General features: G+C 43.9%; 2 protein-coding genes across 7 annotated transcripts in view; both read right to left on the bottom strand.

Moving 5' to 3' along the window:
* Positions 1-3,307: 3,307 nt before the first annotated feature.
* bhlhe40 (basic helix-loop-helix family, member e40) lies at positions 3,308-7,275 on the bottom strand. The gene is made up of 5 exons (XM_068594919.1): positions 6,779-7,275; positions 6,610-6,673; positions 6,337-6,444; positions 5,731-5,854; positions 3,308-5,629 (listed from the first exon to the last, which is right to left on the bottom strand). Exons 1-5 carry the CDS (start codon positions 6,835-6,837, stop codon positions 4,746-4,748), a joined length of 1,239 nt encoding a protein of 412 aa, XP_068451020.1. The 5' UTR covers positions 6,838-7,275; the 3' UTR covers positions 3,308-4,745.
* Positions 7,276-10,172: 2,897 nt separating this feature from the next.
* Positions 10,173-15,564, bottom strand: part of itpr1b (inositol 1,4,5-trisphosphate receptor, type 1b) — a 78,497-nt gene continuing 73,105 nt past the window's right edge. For all 6 annotated transcript variants that reach the window (XM_068595123.1, XM_068595126.1, XM_068595127.1 and 3 more), the window contains 2 exons: positions 12,752-12,913; positions 10,173-11,502 (listed from right to left, as the gene is read on the bottom strand). In XM_068595123.1, the coding sequence (XP_068451224.1) occupies positions 11,416-11,502; positions 12,752-12,913 (249 nt within the window). In that variant the 3' untranslated portion in view covers positions 10,173-11,415. The remainder of the gene's footprint in view (positions 11,503-12,751; positions 12,914-15,564) is intronic.

The raw sequence follows: 15,564 nt of genomic DNA, 5'->3' as shown, positions 1-15,564 counted from the left end.
ACTTAAATGCATGAAAGAGGGAACATGCTTATAGGAATCTTATAAAAAAAATCAAAATATCTGACGAAAAAAGGTTCAACTGCGAGTTGTTTGTAACAAGATGTTTAGTGTTGGGATAAATCAACTTACAATAAATGAATGTCCTTCCAGTCTTCAGTCACTAGAATAGCAAATTGTACAATAAAATATTAAATCAAACCGGGTAAAAAAGGACACTTTTGTATCACTTTTTGCAACTTAGCTCTAAAATGTATACAAAGAATTAAGTACATGTTCATGGCAAATTTAACCATTTTTCATTTGTACAAAATATAAGATTTTTAAATCTTCACCTTCTGTCTTCATTATCATCAAACCAAACATGTTATTATACAGTCACTACAGGCACTAGATAATCCAGTGTTGTCATAATATGCCTCATGATCCAATCAAATAAAGTGATTATGCACCTTAATCCCTTTCAAGTATTGCATTTCATTATAAAATCCTAAAACTTATTTTAAATAAAATAATGCTCCTTTTCTCATAAGTGTCTCACATGGTGGCCTAATGGTTTGAGTGTTCGCCTGGCGCATATAGCGCCAGGGTCAAACCTGGGTTTGTACAACTGAATGTGAAATACTCAACTGAATAAGTCCACACCCTGTAGGGCGACCTGTCCAAGGTTAGATTGGTGTGATGGATTCTTTTGGTCAAAGGACTCAAGTGACATGGCTCAATTGGATATAGTAGTAGTACAGTTTAGTGTAAGAGGTGACACAAAAATGGATAGTCACTGTCAGAAAGGTGAGAGCTTCTTGTGCTACTACAGGTCATTCATTGCTGATTTTTCCAGGATTGCAAAGTCGCTTTATGAGCTGCTGTCCCAGAAGGACAGACAGCATTGCATTGGCCCATTATAAAAGAGCGCTGCCTCTTTAAGAGAGGAGTGAAGTTGACTACAGTATACAGGCTGAAGACAAAATGTATGTTTGTTTTTAAACTGGAATTTGTTAAATAAAAGTTACAAAACTGAAGAAGGGCGTGTTTGTGGACAGTTGGTTTCAAGAGCGCAACAATAGGACTAAAAAGACAAACTCTGGCCACTTTGTCTTTATCTTTTTTTTCCACACCCTTTTTTAAGAGAATATATATACATGTATATGTATAATAATAATAATAACCCAGAAGCCAAGGTTTGTAGGAGCTGACAAACTCCAGCTCCGAGCCATCAGCATTGTAGATCTTGGGAGGGCTGGGGAAGATGAGGTTTTTCTATTGAAACAGCATACATTTGGTCTTTTTGGGGTTGAGGAGCAGGTGGAGGTGGTGGAAAGACTGGAGGTGAGGCTTTGTTGAAGAGTGGACACAGCAGAGTGGAGTGAGGGACCAGCTGAATATATGATGGTGTCATCAGCATACAGATGAATCCTGGAATTTCCAGCAGCTTTAGTTACATCGTTAATATGAATGGAGAACAAAATAGGGCCTAAGATCGAGCCTTGAGGCACACCTTTAGATATGGTAAGAGGTTCAGACATGACGTTTTCCGTCTTGGACACGACCCGCCAGCAAACCAGTTGCAACATCTACTGGACAAGCCAATGCTGGTAAGTCTTTGTTGGAGAATGTTAGGGTTGACCGAGTCCAAAGCCTTAGCTAGGTCTATAAAGGCAGCTACATAAGTCTGTTTGTTGTCCATGGCGGTGATGACGTCATAAAGGACGTTCAGTGTGGCAGCAGAACGCCCGTGGCCTTTCCTAAAAACACAGGGTCAAGCCCCTCAGATCCAGTTGACTTGTTTGAATCTAACTTAATGAGTTCATCCAAGACATCTCAACCCTTAACAGGTTGAAAGGAGAAGCTGTTAATGCTGGGTGATGAAGTAGCAGTGTTAGATGAATCTGTTTCAGGGGCAGCTGCACCAAAGAAATAAATGATTTCCTGAAATGTTGGTTGAAGTGTGTGGCCATGCGTTGTTTATCAGTAACAACAATGTCATCATAAATAAAAGATGTGGGTAGATGCGGAGAAGCAAGTTTGTTTTCCACGGATTTGATTGTTTTCCAAGATGTCTTGGCGTCAGAGCCACTAGCTGAGAATCCGGTGGACTCAAATCAAATATAAAAACATGTATTTTTCTCCTCTGCGAACCTCCACCTTAAGGTGGTGGAGGAGTCGGGGATAAGTCCAGACTAAGAGCGGTTTAGTTTAGGGTTAGTATTATATTAAGTTATGGTGTTAGTTCAGGGACAATTGGTAACAATTACAATCAACTCTAACTTTGAAAATATAGGATGTATGCTTTTGGGGTGAAGATGGTTTGACACACTAATTCCACAAGATGGCGCTAGTACTGTATTTATTATTATTTTGGAAACACATCATGACCGTGAACTATGTTGGTATCACTTCACCGATCTGCTGAGCAACTGACAAAATACTGTTGTGATTACAAGGAAAGGGAGAAGAAGAAGCAAACAAACGCAGCCATTTCCACATTTATCAAGGAGGCATGGTGGGAGGAGACATATGGCCGTGGTGATTTTCACTATTACTACAACTACAGCAGTGTGTTACCACCCAGGAAACAGGCCCCCAAAACACGCAGCAGAAGGTTAAAGGGGGGGCGGGTATTCCATATTATTAAATCTGAAAGTACATCAAAGACATGAAGCCCTTTCTCCCATAACCTCAAATACCATTTCCATCCTCTGTGGTGTCAAGTTGACTGACAGATGATCTGCTGCTACTCAGCACACTTTCAGTATTGTTACAGCGGCTGCCGTATGGTTAGTATATATATATATATATATATATATATATATATATATATATATATATATATATATATATATATATATATATATGCACAAATGCATAATTCAGAGAATTCAGGGATTTTTTTAGTTTTGAGACTACATTTGGAAAGAAAACCCAAAATTGTACAATCTCTAGTTCAGAAATCAACAATGTAGTTTGCAATACTGTACATTTTTATTGATGTATAATATTCACAACAGTATTTAGAAAGCAGACTAATGCCCCTTGGTTCAAATTGCATATACAGTTAAAGATAGCGGGACGGATTTAAAAAATAATTTAAAAAAAGATTAACTTCCCATCGTTAATTTCTTAGAAACATGTTTGAATTTGAAATGTTTACAGCTCGTAATCTAAGACACGCTATTGATTTACAGAGGCAGCGCTGCTTTATGTGTTATGTAAGCGTTATGTAAGCGTGTGTGTTGTTATGAGGAGCTGTCAGGTTGTCTGGCTGCAACACGTGTAAGCCGTCAAGCACGGAAACCCAAATTCCACAAAGAGGGGGAGGAAAAAAATGAAGCTTTATTAATATTTTAATATATATCAATAATACTTTATATACAAAATATGTACAAACAAACAACCATTTGTTACATTTCAAAATAAAAATCCCAAGTACCTCTCTCGCTCTCGCTATACAAAACTATTATTTTTCTTTGAACTTTACATTCACTCTCTTTGCCACAGACACGACAATTAAAGCAAAAATACATTAAAACACCTGCTAATCGTGTGTTCTGTGTGTGTGTGTGTGTGTGTGTGTGTGTGTGTGTGTGTGTGTCTGTCTGCGTTACGGGAGTAAAGGCAACAGCATGAGCTAAGATCAGGCCTTAACTTGACTGGGAATTTTGTAGGCGAGATGCAAATCTGGTTGAGCACGATGCTGTGCGCTGCACACCTTTTCTCTTGGCACGCAGCAGAGGCCTCAACCTTCATCTGGCCGCGATGCGAATACACTCAGCGGGTCACGTATCAAAAATAGAGATGTGCGTGTAGCAGAAGCAAAGAAATAATAATTACAAGACATGACTTAACTGGGGTGGCGGGGGGACTCCATCTAGATGAACAAATAGTCGTGAGTCACAAATTAAAATCGTTGAAAGCGCGTACGGCCACATCTTTTTTTTTTTTTTAATACATTTTTTAAACTTTTTAAATTGACGCGAGTGGCACACCTCGTACCGGGACAACACCCTGAATTCTTGGGACGCCAGGAACACTGTTTATAATAATTGAGGGATCGTGTCCTTTGTGACGTCTCTTATCAACATTTTCTGTTCTGTTTTTTTTGGTAACATTCTGTCCTCAACGATGGTTCGTTGCAGCTTCGGGAGCGACGGACACTGAAAAGTGGATCCCCCGTTCATGGAGCCACTGCAGGTCAAAAAATAAATTCGAGCAGCATCTACAAGGGGCCTTTGTTCAATCTTTACATTCATTACAGTGGTGTGTGTGCAAAAAAAAAAAGGTCCAAATGATGTTTTGGGGTAGGGAGGGGTGGGGCTTATCCGCGCTTTACATTCTGTGTTTAATTTTGACATTCAACACCGAGTGCAGAGAAGCTCTCTGGAAAACAACAAAAACAACGAAATAAAAACATCTCTCGCGACCTCATCGTCTTTTGGACTGATCTTCTTCACAGTGTTTTAGAGCCGTGTGTCAGGAGGGTGGGGGTAGGGGGTTGATGCGCCATCAACGCGGGCGCTCCAGGCCGCCCCTAAAAGTCTGGTTTCAGTGTGCGAGGGGGCATTGATAAGGGACCCTTTTGGAGGGGTCGTTGCCAGAGGTCAATGTTCTGATGGGCCGAACAACGGCTGTGGTTTGAAGGGATACCAGAGCTTGTTTGTGGGTTTTTTTTTGTTTTGTTGTTGTTGTTTTTTTACCCTCTTTTCAACCGCATCAACATTCAGAGGGCACGATTCCAACAGAAACACATCTGCTCAGTCTTTGGTTTCCAGGTTCAAAGGGGAGACCTGCTTTAAAGCTTTGTGCAAAGCGGGGGAGTCCATGGGGTTCTGGTAGGACACTGGAGACCCCGCCCTCGGTGACATCACTAGAGATGAGCCGGGCGTCTCCGGGGTCATGCCCCCCGCAGAGCATCCCATGCCCGGGTACATGACCGGCATGCCCCCGTACCATCGCTTCTCCAGCATGGGCAGGTAGGCCGCGGCGGCGGCGGCCGCAGGGGGGAGGAGGTAGAAGGGGAGGCAGAACGGGGGCTGGTTGGGGCTGAAGCTCATGTAGCCGCCGGGGCCTCCCGCCACGTGACCGGAGAGAACCTCGTCCTCCGAGGTGTCGGGCCTCGACTTCTTGGCCCGGGGCTCGTCGCCCTCCTGCTTGATGGCGCCGGCCGCTGCTGCCGCTGCCGCCGCCGCCGCCGCCGCCACTGCCGCGGCGCGCCTGCGCTCCCCCTCCTTTGCGTGGCTCTCTGACCACTGGGCTTTGGCGTCGCGCTTGTCGTGCTCGCCACCGTAGCCGCTGTCGGTGTCCGTGTCACTGCCGCTCAGCTCCCCCGCCGCGTGGGGGTAAGTCCTTTGAATGACGGGGACGCAGTTCTTGGCGGAGCCCTCGGACCCCCTCTTGGGCTCCCCGGCAGGCTGCTTCGTCGAGCTCTCCGACGCTTGAGACACGGACTCGTCCGCGGCGCTCTGGTGATGCAGGACTTCCGCCGCGACCTTTTGGATGTGGCTGATGACGTGGGAGGGAGTCAGGTCTCTGCTGCTCTCTTGGCTGGCCAGATAGTGGAGGACCTCCTTCGCACACAAGTGGAAGCCAGAGCGGAACATCTCCTCGCTGCTCTCGGCGCCGCCGCCTCCATGATCACCTGGTCAACCAGAAACACAAGGTCAGGATGACATCCTCACGCCACAATCTTTTTCTAAAATTTAAATCTGACAGCCGTCTGTAATTTTCACCAAAACTCACCAATCTGCAGGTCGCTCTGAAGCGCCATGATCTTCTGCTGCTGCTGCTCCAGGATGCCGCTCAGGGCCTTCACGTGCTTGAGAGTGAGCTCCAGCACTACGGCTTTCTCCAAATGACCCAGCGTCTAAAAACAGGAAGACCTTCGATAAGCATGTTGATCTTTCTTATGTAACACATTCTGCAGCCGAACAGAGGACAAGCGCCGGACACCCCCCGGGGAAGTCATGCAATCCACACACACACACACACTCACACACACACACACACACACACACACACACACACACACACACACACACAAGCACAGGCACAAAAGATGATGAAACTCGAGGAATTAAAGTGTAAATCCTTGTTTGAATTTGAACATGATTTGAAATTACAAGTAAAAAAGAAGAAAAAAAAAGGAAAAAAAGTTGTTTATTCATCTCTGCTCTCTTTTCAAAATGCAATTTATGTATTTATTTATTTTGAATTATCCTTTGAGACTCCAAAACTGAATCCCCGGAAAGGCTGGAGCAAACACAGCTGCTCAGCAGAACCGTGTCGCGTGTCCGATTCTCCCGGCTGGGAGCGGACGTGCGCAATATAGAAGCAGAGGACACTCACCGTGAGCTTGAGGTGTTCTGGCAACAGATCCTTCAGCTGGGCGATGCATTCGTTGATCCTGTCGCGCCTTTTCTTTTCGATCAGCCGGTGGGGCAACTTGTAAGTCTCCTGGCGAGAGAGAGGGAGAGGGAGAGAGAGAGAGAAGGAGAGAGACAGAGAGTATACATGTGTGAGTGTCTGTGTGAATCCAGGCTGCTCCGTTGAAACTGAAGGAACGCAGGAATATTTTCGCATTTTTACTTTACATATACAGATATATTCATATAGATTTACCTTGCTGTCATCCCCGCGCTTCACGCCCCTCCTGGGTTTGTACACATACATGGAGAAATCGATTCTTTGGAGACAAGATATCATTAGTTAGACTTGTGTTTGGCAAGGACTCAGCATACAACGCGTCACGTAGTTCAGAACGGAGCCGAAAGGAAGATGCTCTTTTTACCCTTGCATGTCAGCTATATCCATTGATGGTGGTGGTTGCGCGCTGGTAATCCTCTCCATGTTGCTCAACGGTGAAACCCGAAGAAATGTTGGATGGGAGGGGATGGGGTAGGGGATGGGGGGGGAGGAGAGAAAAGACAGAAAAGCTTCCCAAAAACGTTCCAAATATATCTCTTCAAAACGCACGAGCTCAAGAGGGGGAACTTAAAAAAATCACACTCGCTCCAAATAAAAAAAAACGAAAAAAAAAACCCGAAGAAAAATAGTATCTCCTGTTATCCAGCGTGCGTGTGCGTGTGCGTTTCCCCCGCTGGTGAGCTGTGAGTCTCGGGGCAGTGCGCAGTGTTGCCACCCGAAAGGTCCGGGCTCGCGAGTCGGTCTGGGGAGGATCAGCGCGCGGCTGAGCGTGTGAGGCAGCTGGGTGGGTTTTGACTACGTGTTAAATAAACCCTGTGACTGCAGGCACGTCTCTCTTCGGCTGGAGACACAGACTCGACACCGTCACATGAGCCTCACGTGTTGGACGGCTCTTTCAACTCCTCACCCTCCCCGCGCAACACGCACACACATACACGCGCGCGCTCGCCTGCCTGCCTCCCTCCCTCCCTCTCTCCCTCCTTCCCTCCCTCCCCCACCGCGCGCCCTACTGCTGGAGTACAATCCATTTCTGTAGTACTCCTCCACTGGGGCCGAGTCCCGTGTACCACCACGCTCCTCCGGCTCTTGGGGGGCCAAACCGTGTCCGCGGGGGCCAGGGCCGTGTTTACGAAGAGAGAAAGTAGAGCAGCGGAATGGTATCCCGCAAACTGCACATGTGGCAAAACCTTTCTATAAACGCTATAACACTAATAACAGAAAACTCCTGAGCATATAGAGTGGCGTAGATTGTGACAATAATTTAAAGGAGATTGAAAGCATATCAGCTTGTTGTATGAGGTAAAGGCCTTTTTGTTATTACCAGCAACATGGTGAGAATCGAAGGTACGAGATCTGGAAGGGTGTGATAAGGTGACAGTAAAGCCAATTATGTCACTTTGTTTCTATATTAATAATAATCACGGAACTTTAGACCCCACCATGGTTGGTTTATACAAACTAACCCATACCCAACAATAACACTACTAATATAATACGTAGTATTGTTATTGTGCAATTGTTTTTGTTGTATTAACTATTGCTATTATATTCATAGGATCTTTCGAAATATTTGGTCTGCTAATCCTGAACACATTAAAAAAAACTTTGACAATCTTCTAATACAATGTATATATATATATATATATATATATATATATATATATATATATATATATATATATATATATATATATATATATATATATAGTACGTGTTGTCTTATTATAAATGTCAGTGTTTCAATAGGGCCAACAAGATAATCATTTCTACTTTCGACATTTTTTAGTCCGGCGTGTGTCACGCGCGAAGGAAGGACACCGTGTAATTTCACACTGTACCCGCTCGCTGTGTGGCACGTGCACCTGCGGCGGGATACTGTCGCCGTGGCGGAGCGGTTTGTTTTTCTTTTTCGTGCCGGCTGCTGCGCTGATAGTATTAAACCTGCCTCTACCCACCAGCGGGGCTGTCACGTTGAGCTCCTCATGGGCGCGAGAGAGCCGAGGAGCGGATCCCTGCCGGTGACGTCAGGCGCGCAGACAGCCGAGGGTTCCCGATTGGTCGCTCGGCTCCTCCCCCCGCCCCCCCCCCCCCCCCCCTTCCGACGTCCCGAAGCAGCCGGAGACTAAAGATAGAAGCAGCTCCAGAGCAGCGGCGCGCGAGGCAGGAAGCGGAGGGAGCGGGAAAAAGGAGGCCTCCGTCAACATGTGCTCGAGACCCGATAAGAGCTGGAGCACAACGAAACAGTTGACTCTTCTTTCTGCTTTTGTTCTTTATAACGCTGTTTACGGGGCTTGCTCTTCCCACGTGTGTGTTTTTTTTCTTTCATCATAGACATATAGGTATCATTACAGGGTAATTTTGTAAATATATAATGAGACAACACTATTGTCTTCTTTCATCAGACCACTGCATCAAAAAATATTTCCACCCCCAATATTCAGGGGTGGAAAAAGTCATTAGTAAAAGAAATAATTCCACACAAACAATTACAAATAATTATATATATATATATACAAATAATTATATATATATATATATATATATATATATATATATATATATATATATATATATATATATATAAATATAAATATAAATATAAATAAATTAATATTAGTAAATGCATGAAAATTTATCCCTTATTTTGGCAACAGAATGTAGCTTAGACCCTTATAAAAAATGGCTTGTGTCACACACACACACACACTTTGATTATTTATATTATTCTTATTGATTGGTCAAGGTTGAGCTAATGTTAACTACTTCATACGCTGTTGGGTAGTTTAATTCTCAGCATTATGTAAAAACTTAATCTAAAAAGTGAATATTCAATATCTTTCTCTGAAATGTACACAAGTTGAAATACAAGTAGAAATATGAAGTCACATGAGGATCTCCATGATGAATACTCAAGTGAAGTATAAGTAGGCCTACCTCAAAGTAAGGCCTACTTAAGTACTACATAGTAAATGTTTACTTTGCACTATACTACATACCATGTCGATGCTATAAAGTGTCAATCATCACTGGCTTGATGCAATGCTCTCTGCTGAAGCTCTAACTCACGAGTCCTTGGGTGGAACTCCATTGTTGTACTGACTCACGCTATATTGCAAGCTGCAATAAGTCTGTGTGGGACATTATTTTTTAGTATGAGCAGATTTGAGCTGACTCAGTGTTGTTTACCTGTAAACCCGTAGAGGATATATACAAAGGTTTGAAGAGTCATACGGTCCTGAACTGATTTTCGGTGGCTCACTGATTAGCGGCGTACTACTACTTAAGTTCTACTCTGACTCCACACAAAACCGTGTCTTGACTCCAGCTTTAAAGGCAGATCAGCATCAGCCCTTTTAAAGACGAGTTAAGCTTGATAAACACTTAGCATAACTAATGAGGCTATCTTAAATCCACCTGCTTACACACATTCCACGTGCACTGCTGACATTTGCTGCTTTCATTGACGCATGTTTCCAGTCGACAGACGTAGTTTCTCTGAAAGCCAAAAGATACGTTCAGGACATGGTCTCGCTTGATTTCCGAAGTGGAAACACTGGCTGAAAATTCCTCTATTTGACTCGCGGAGCGTGTTGTATATTATAAAATTGTCGTATATATTGTTGTTGTATATTGTCAACAGGTGGCATTCATAGTTTTCCCTCACGTTGATTTTAGGGTGTGAAAACGGGCAATACACATCCGATAAAATACACTCAACAATAAACAAACAGAGCATAGTAAAGGATAATTACATCAATTTTAATAAATAATCCTACTTTAATATACAAATTGACAGTGCTTAGATTTTTAATCTTAACATTCATGGTAACATTTCCCGCCCCCCCTCATCTCATGTTTCTATACAAAAGCAATGATATGCAACAAACTTTATGTAAACATAGTTGTCCAAAAAACAAAAAGGAGATCATCCTAACAGTACCATGAAAACAAACTAAAACATTTTAGGGAAAGGGAACATGAACATTAGTGACTCTGCACAAGCAGCAAACACGTATCAGACTTTAAACAAAGACAAAAAAAACAAAAACAGGCACAATTGGAACATGTTTGCTTCTAAACAGGAAACCATGTGAATGACATTCATTACAATAATAGATTCCTGATCAAATTGTAATAGCCAGAGTGATACTGAATAAATTACGCAGTATATTATGTCTATACAGTGTACAGACCGACAAGTCCAACGTCCTAAACGTCCTCTAGAACCCAATTAAATAAGAAAGCAGATTGATAATAAAAGTTAGCTCTGAGACGTGACACCATAGGATTTACACAGGTGAAAGAAAACTATCCGTATATGTTGCCCTCACACGATATACTATCTCTATTGAGAAATTTAAAAGTAAAAGTGAGAAGGCCAGCTTATTCAATAGTATCTCTATATTTGCGTAAGTAAAGACAACAACTCCCTAATTAATCCTGAGACAATAAAGTACAAACAGAAGAATTGGCGCACGCTTTTAAGTAAGACATGATCTTAAGTAAGACATGAACTTAAATCCACACTCCGATGAGGTTGCATATTTAAGTTAATATATTGCACGACAACATACAAAAGAATAAGACATTTAATACTGCTCGTTATGCCAGAAATATAAATATAAAACATTAAAATAAAACAAATGCGACTAAGTCCTCCTGTCCAGTCAGCTTCATTGTGTTTCAAGTTCAACCAGTAAAGGCCATGTGTCGAGAAATCCAATTTATGTATTTTAATTATTATTTTTAAAGTAGAAAACATTTGGCACCAATTCCAAACCGGACTGAACTGCACGAGGTGGGAGAGCCTTACTGTTCGGAGTAACAGGTGCGTGGGGGCAGAGCTACACATCGCCTTATGACTACCTATTGTTTCCCTACCGTTACGAATTACACTCAGGGCAGTATACATGATGTGCAACCTCCGAGTGAGGAACACGCACACGCCATCCGTCCATACGGCCGATGCCGCGAGCTGCTCCGTGGGGGCCGCCGCGGCCCCTATGCAGGCTGCTGGGGGTTGACGTTCATGTGCTGAGGGTGTCCCAGCAGGCCAATACGCTGCTTCTGCTTCCTCTGTTCTGTCATCTGAAGAAATAGATAAAATAAATAAGTAAGTATGTACCTTCGTTGCGATGCAGGTCTTCCTCCTCTCTGGTCTTTAGCCTTCATCGATTCATTCTCTCACACAGAAACTAACAAACGCAGTGTAAACTGCACGCATCTGAAAAAACTGGAATCTTTTGAAAATTCGGCCGGCCTCATCATCCACATTGTCTCCGTGTACTCTGACGAAAGCGGACCAACACAAACTACTAAGACCGAAACCTAGTCAAAATGAGATTTCAGAGATTGTGAAGCCCGTGAGTCATAGCACAGGCACCGACCTTTATAGCAGCAGGAGCAACGACAGGCTTATTCTGCGAAGAATTGACTTTATTTAAAATACAAGGGCACCTCATCACTGAAACACAACAATATGAAACGTGAGAAGGCAAAGTGGTCTTGTGATGAGTGTTCCTGGAGAAATCATTTCGCGGAGTACAAATACCATAAAGGCGCATCAATTGGCCAGTAAAAGCAGCACAATGCCCCCCCTACCCCCTCCCTCCTCCTCTCCACACACTTTAATTATGCCAATTTCACAGAGAACGCTCTGGATGTTTGCCAATTTCTTCCCAAGAAGGATGATGATCATGTACTGATACTTTATTTAATGTAGAGCCATACTTCCTGGACCATTTCTTTGTATATACTGTACATATGTATATATTGATTAATGAGTCACAACAAGGCCGCACACATGTTGAGTTTGGACTAAAAATGTGACCGATGCTCTGTTGCCCTTCACAGCTTGCAGCAACACAACAATCGTTTCCCCTCGCTGTCTGGGTCAGACGGTCTTTGTAACATTCACTTCCTCACAGATAGTTCTCATTTCAAGGGCAAAGACATTTTTACAATTCTGTTTCCTCGAATAGGTGGATTACGCCGATTGTGCAATTCAAGCCTCACTTGTACACAACATCAGCAGGTTTGTATTCAAACACAAAGCGTTTGTGTTTTTACTGGAAAAATGTTGAGCATTTCTCCAAAAATATTGAGAAAGGCTTTCTCCAGTAAATCAATATAAAGAGCAATACAAAATAAATAAGAAGCTCATTCAGAGCCTTGTGCAGTGTGTTGTGAATTATGACTCACCGACTTTTTTTAGTAAGCGCTGCCTCTAAAGGGCAAAGAGCGGCGAACGAACATCGAGCAACATCTGCAGTCCGCAGAGAAACCAATCTCCCACTAACGGTGTTTTCTGTCAGTGTTTCGCTGCCGTTCAACCCACCTGTTCCTTGAGCTCCGTCAGCTGGCCCGATAGGTTAGACACCAGTTTCATGGTGGACTCCAGTTTCTCCTGCAAGTTTCTGATCTCATTCTGCTCCCCGTCCGCATCGCTGCTGACCAGGGACATGGCCCGCATCCGTGGGAACCAGTCCAAGTTGTGGTCCTGTGAAACACGAGAGGTTACAGACAGCGGCACAAGGAAACTGATCATGGTCTTCATCAAACCTGCTATTTAAGTTCTGCTATTTTCTTGGAAAATATCAGTGCCCTTTCTAAATATATTTCAGAAATAAGCGTCGTTTTAATTTACATTCCAGTTCTGCAAAAGCACTCTTCTGATTCCCGTCTTTCAGGGTAGTTGAAAATGTGTCACGCACACGCACACACACACACACACACACAGTGAACAACTGCCAAGCCCTATTTGATTAGTGTTTTTCACCGTAGGCCCCGTTTTGTCTCTTTGATGATTTCAAGCCGACTCTAAAAGCGGACTCAAACGAATCATGAGGGACTTTCCATATTACAATCACATGGGATATGGGGGCATTTTTGAAATCACTCGGAGCAGGCGGTTCACTCATCGGTGACACGTTGAGGCAACGTCTAGTCTTCCTTACACGCACACGGCGAAATGCAAAAAAACCCCTGAAACAACTGGAATGAAGGAAGAAACTTCCTCAATTGATGAAACACGTGTGGCCTCACATGCAACACACACACACACACACACACACACACACACACACACACACACACACACACACACACACACACACACACACACACACACACACACACACACACACACACACACACACACACACAGTGTTAAAGTGCTGAAACCAAGAACACGAGCAACAGCAGCTGGAGGCGAGGAACTGAGCAGTTTTCAGTTGGAGTTTGTGCGTCATGAGGTTTATTTAAATGCTGGTTGGAGAGAGTACAGTTTGGAAATATTAGCCGTCACGGCCATTTCTACTGAGAACGAATGACACCATTGATAATTACTGCTGGCAACAGTGAGCAGCAACCAATAAATATCCTGGTTTGATGTGTAGATTTCTTTCATGACTCTGAAGTTACTGTTGCAGAAGTCTGAATTTAAGGAGCTTTTAACGGCCGCTGAATGCTGCTGGAAGGTCGAGGTGTTGAGTTTGGCATACTTTGGACACAAATCGACTCAGTATGGTTGAGGGTGTAAACTGATTACAACAGTTATGAACAAAAAAAAGCAGTTTCAAATCGTTAGAGGTGGTGTTATTATTATTATTATTTCTAAAAGATGTAATGATTGTGTGTGTGATTATCATGATAAAGTACTAAAGCAAAAACTACAAAAGTCTGTAAAAGTTATAATCATTAGGATTTTTATGAAAACATAACCCGTCTTTGTTTCGCTGGACGGTAAATGACTAATTTAATGTTTCTCTATATAGAGAAACATTTACCGTTCACTCTCCCAATGCAGCAAACCCAAAACGTCTCTCTGGCGCTGCCTTGAACGTAAAAGCAATCAATGGATGACACACAGGGTGTGTTTTATTGTGACAGTCGGAGGAAGCACAATTTAATTGTCGCAGTGGTTGACGCGATCAAAGCTGCTCAACGAATGTTTGCTCAACCGTGATGAGACACGGGAAAATATCTATTTCCTGCCAATTGAATGCACTTAGCTTGCATACATAACATGCAAACACGGCAGGGGGATGACACCCAGCAACAAACTCGAGGGTTGATGAGTTCAAACAGGGCTCGAGGGGCCACTCGGCTGCATTCTTTCACCCTTCCACCTCCTCCGGCACTTGACCACCACATGCCATTGTTATTGTGCGTCGTCCGGTTGAACCCGCTTCCAAAATAAGCCTCAGTCACGGGAACGGCATCGCGTCTCATTCACCACCAGGCGCACACGCCCCCGTCTCGCCCTCATGCGTCCTCGCTAAGCGTGACCGCCGGTCCTGATGCAGCGGGACTGAGAGGCGAGGATGCCGCGCAGCCGCTGAGGTCAGTGGCTGGAAAACGCTGCGGCACTGAAGAACTGGTCTGGAAAAGTCCCGTAGGTTTGGTCGAGGGGAGCGAGGTGTCCGTGGGTCAGACAGCAGCCGGGAGGGGAATCCCAAGAAACACCAAGAAAACCACCAAGATAAGCAGCACACACTCATTCTGAGAGGAGGAGAGGGCTGCTGTGAGCTGGTTCCACTTCCTCAATGCGAAGAGAGCCTGTGTTAAGTTCAACTGCCCCTCTCTCAACGCACTAACTTATTCTAATACTCAGGCTCATGTGCCTCGTCTATTCATCATTACAGCGCTTTAATTTATCTAAACAAGTCTGTGTAATAGAGCACAATCAATAAAAAGGTCTATGGCTTTAAAAATCTTTTTTCTGTCACCAGTACTTCCCACACACTCGTATCGCTGTCAACACGTCAGAGGTCACTTCCCCATTTCGGCTGCCTTCCACAGGCTCACGTGTGTTTGTGTTTGACGACATCGTCGCCAGCCGCCTAGCCCCCTCTTTCCGTCCCCCGCTGTTTACAAACGAACGCTCTTCCAGTAAACTGAGAAGCGCGGCCTCAAACGCTCAAGACTCTGCATCACGGCGGTTCAATGGAAATGACGGAAGTAGAGTTTTCATTATTATTAATAAACCTGCAGGGCTGTGAGAGGGGAACAGGATGCAGTGTGGTTAAAACAGCAACAGAAAACGTCACAGTCCCGCCACAAGCCACCCGACGAGAGCAAACGGCCCACTCAAAGTCAGCAAATATGCAAAATAAAAAAGGCCCCACGAAGAATATCACACATCAAAAC

This window comes from Clinocottus analis, unplaced genomic scaffold (genome assembly GCF_023055335.1).
Source record: "Clinocottus analis isolate CAN_PGR_092001 unplaced genomic scaffold, fCliAna1.0.p SCAF_3, whole genome shotgun sequence".
NCBI lineage: Eukaryota > Metazoa > Chordata > Actinopteri > Perciformes > Cottidae > Clinocottus > Clinocottus analis.
The sequence above is the reverse complement of the archived record's forward strand: the minus strand, read 5'-3'. Positions and strand labels throughout refer to the sequence as shown.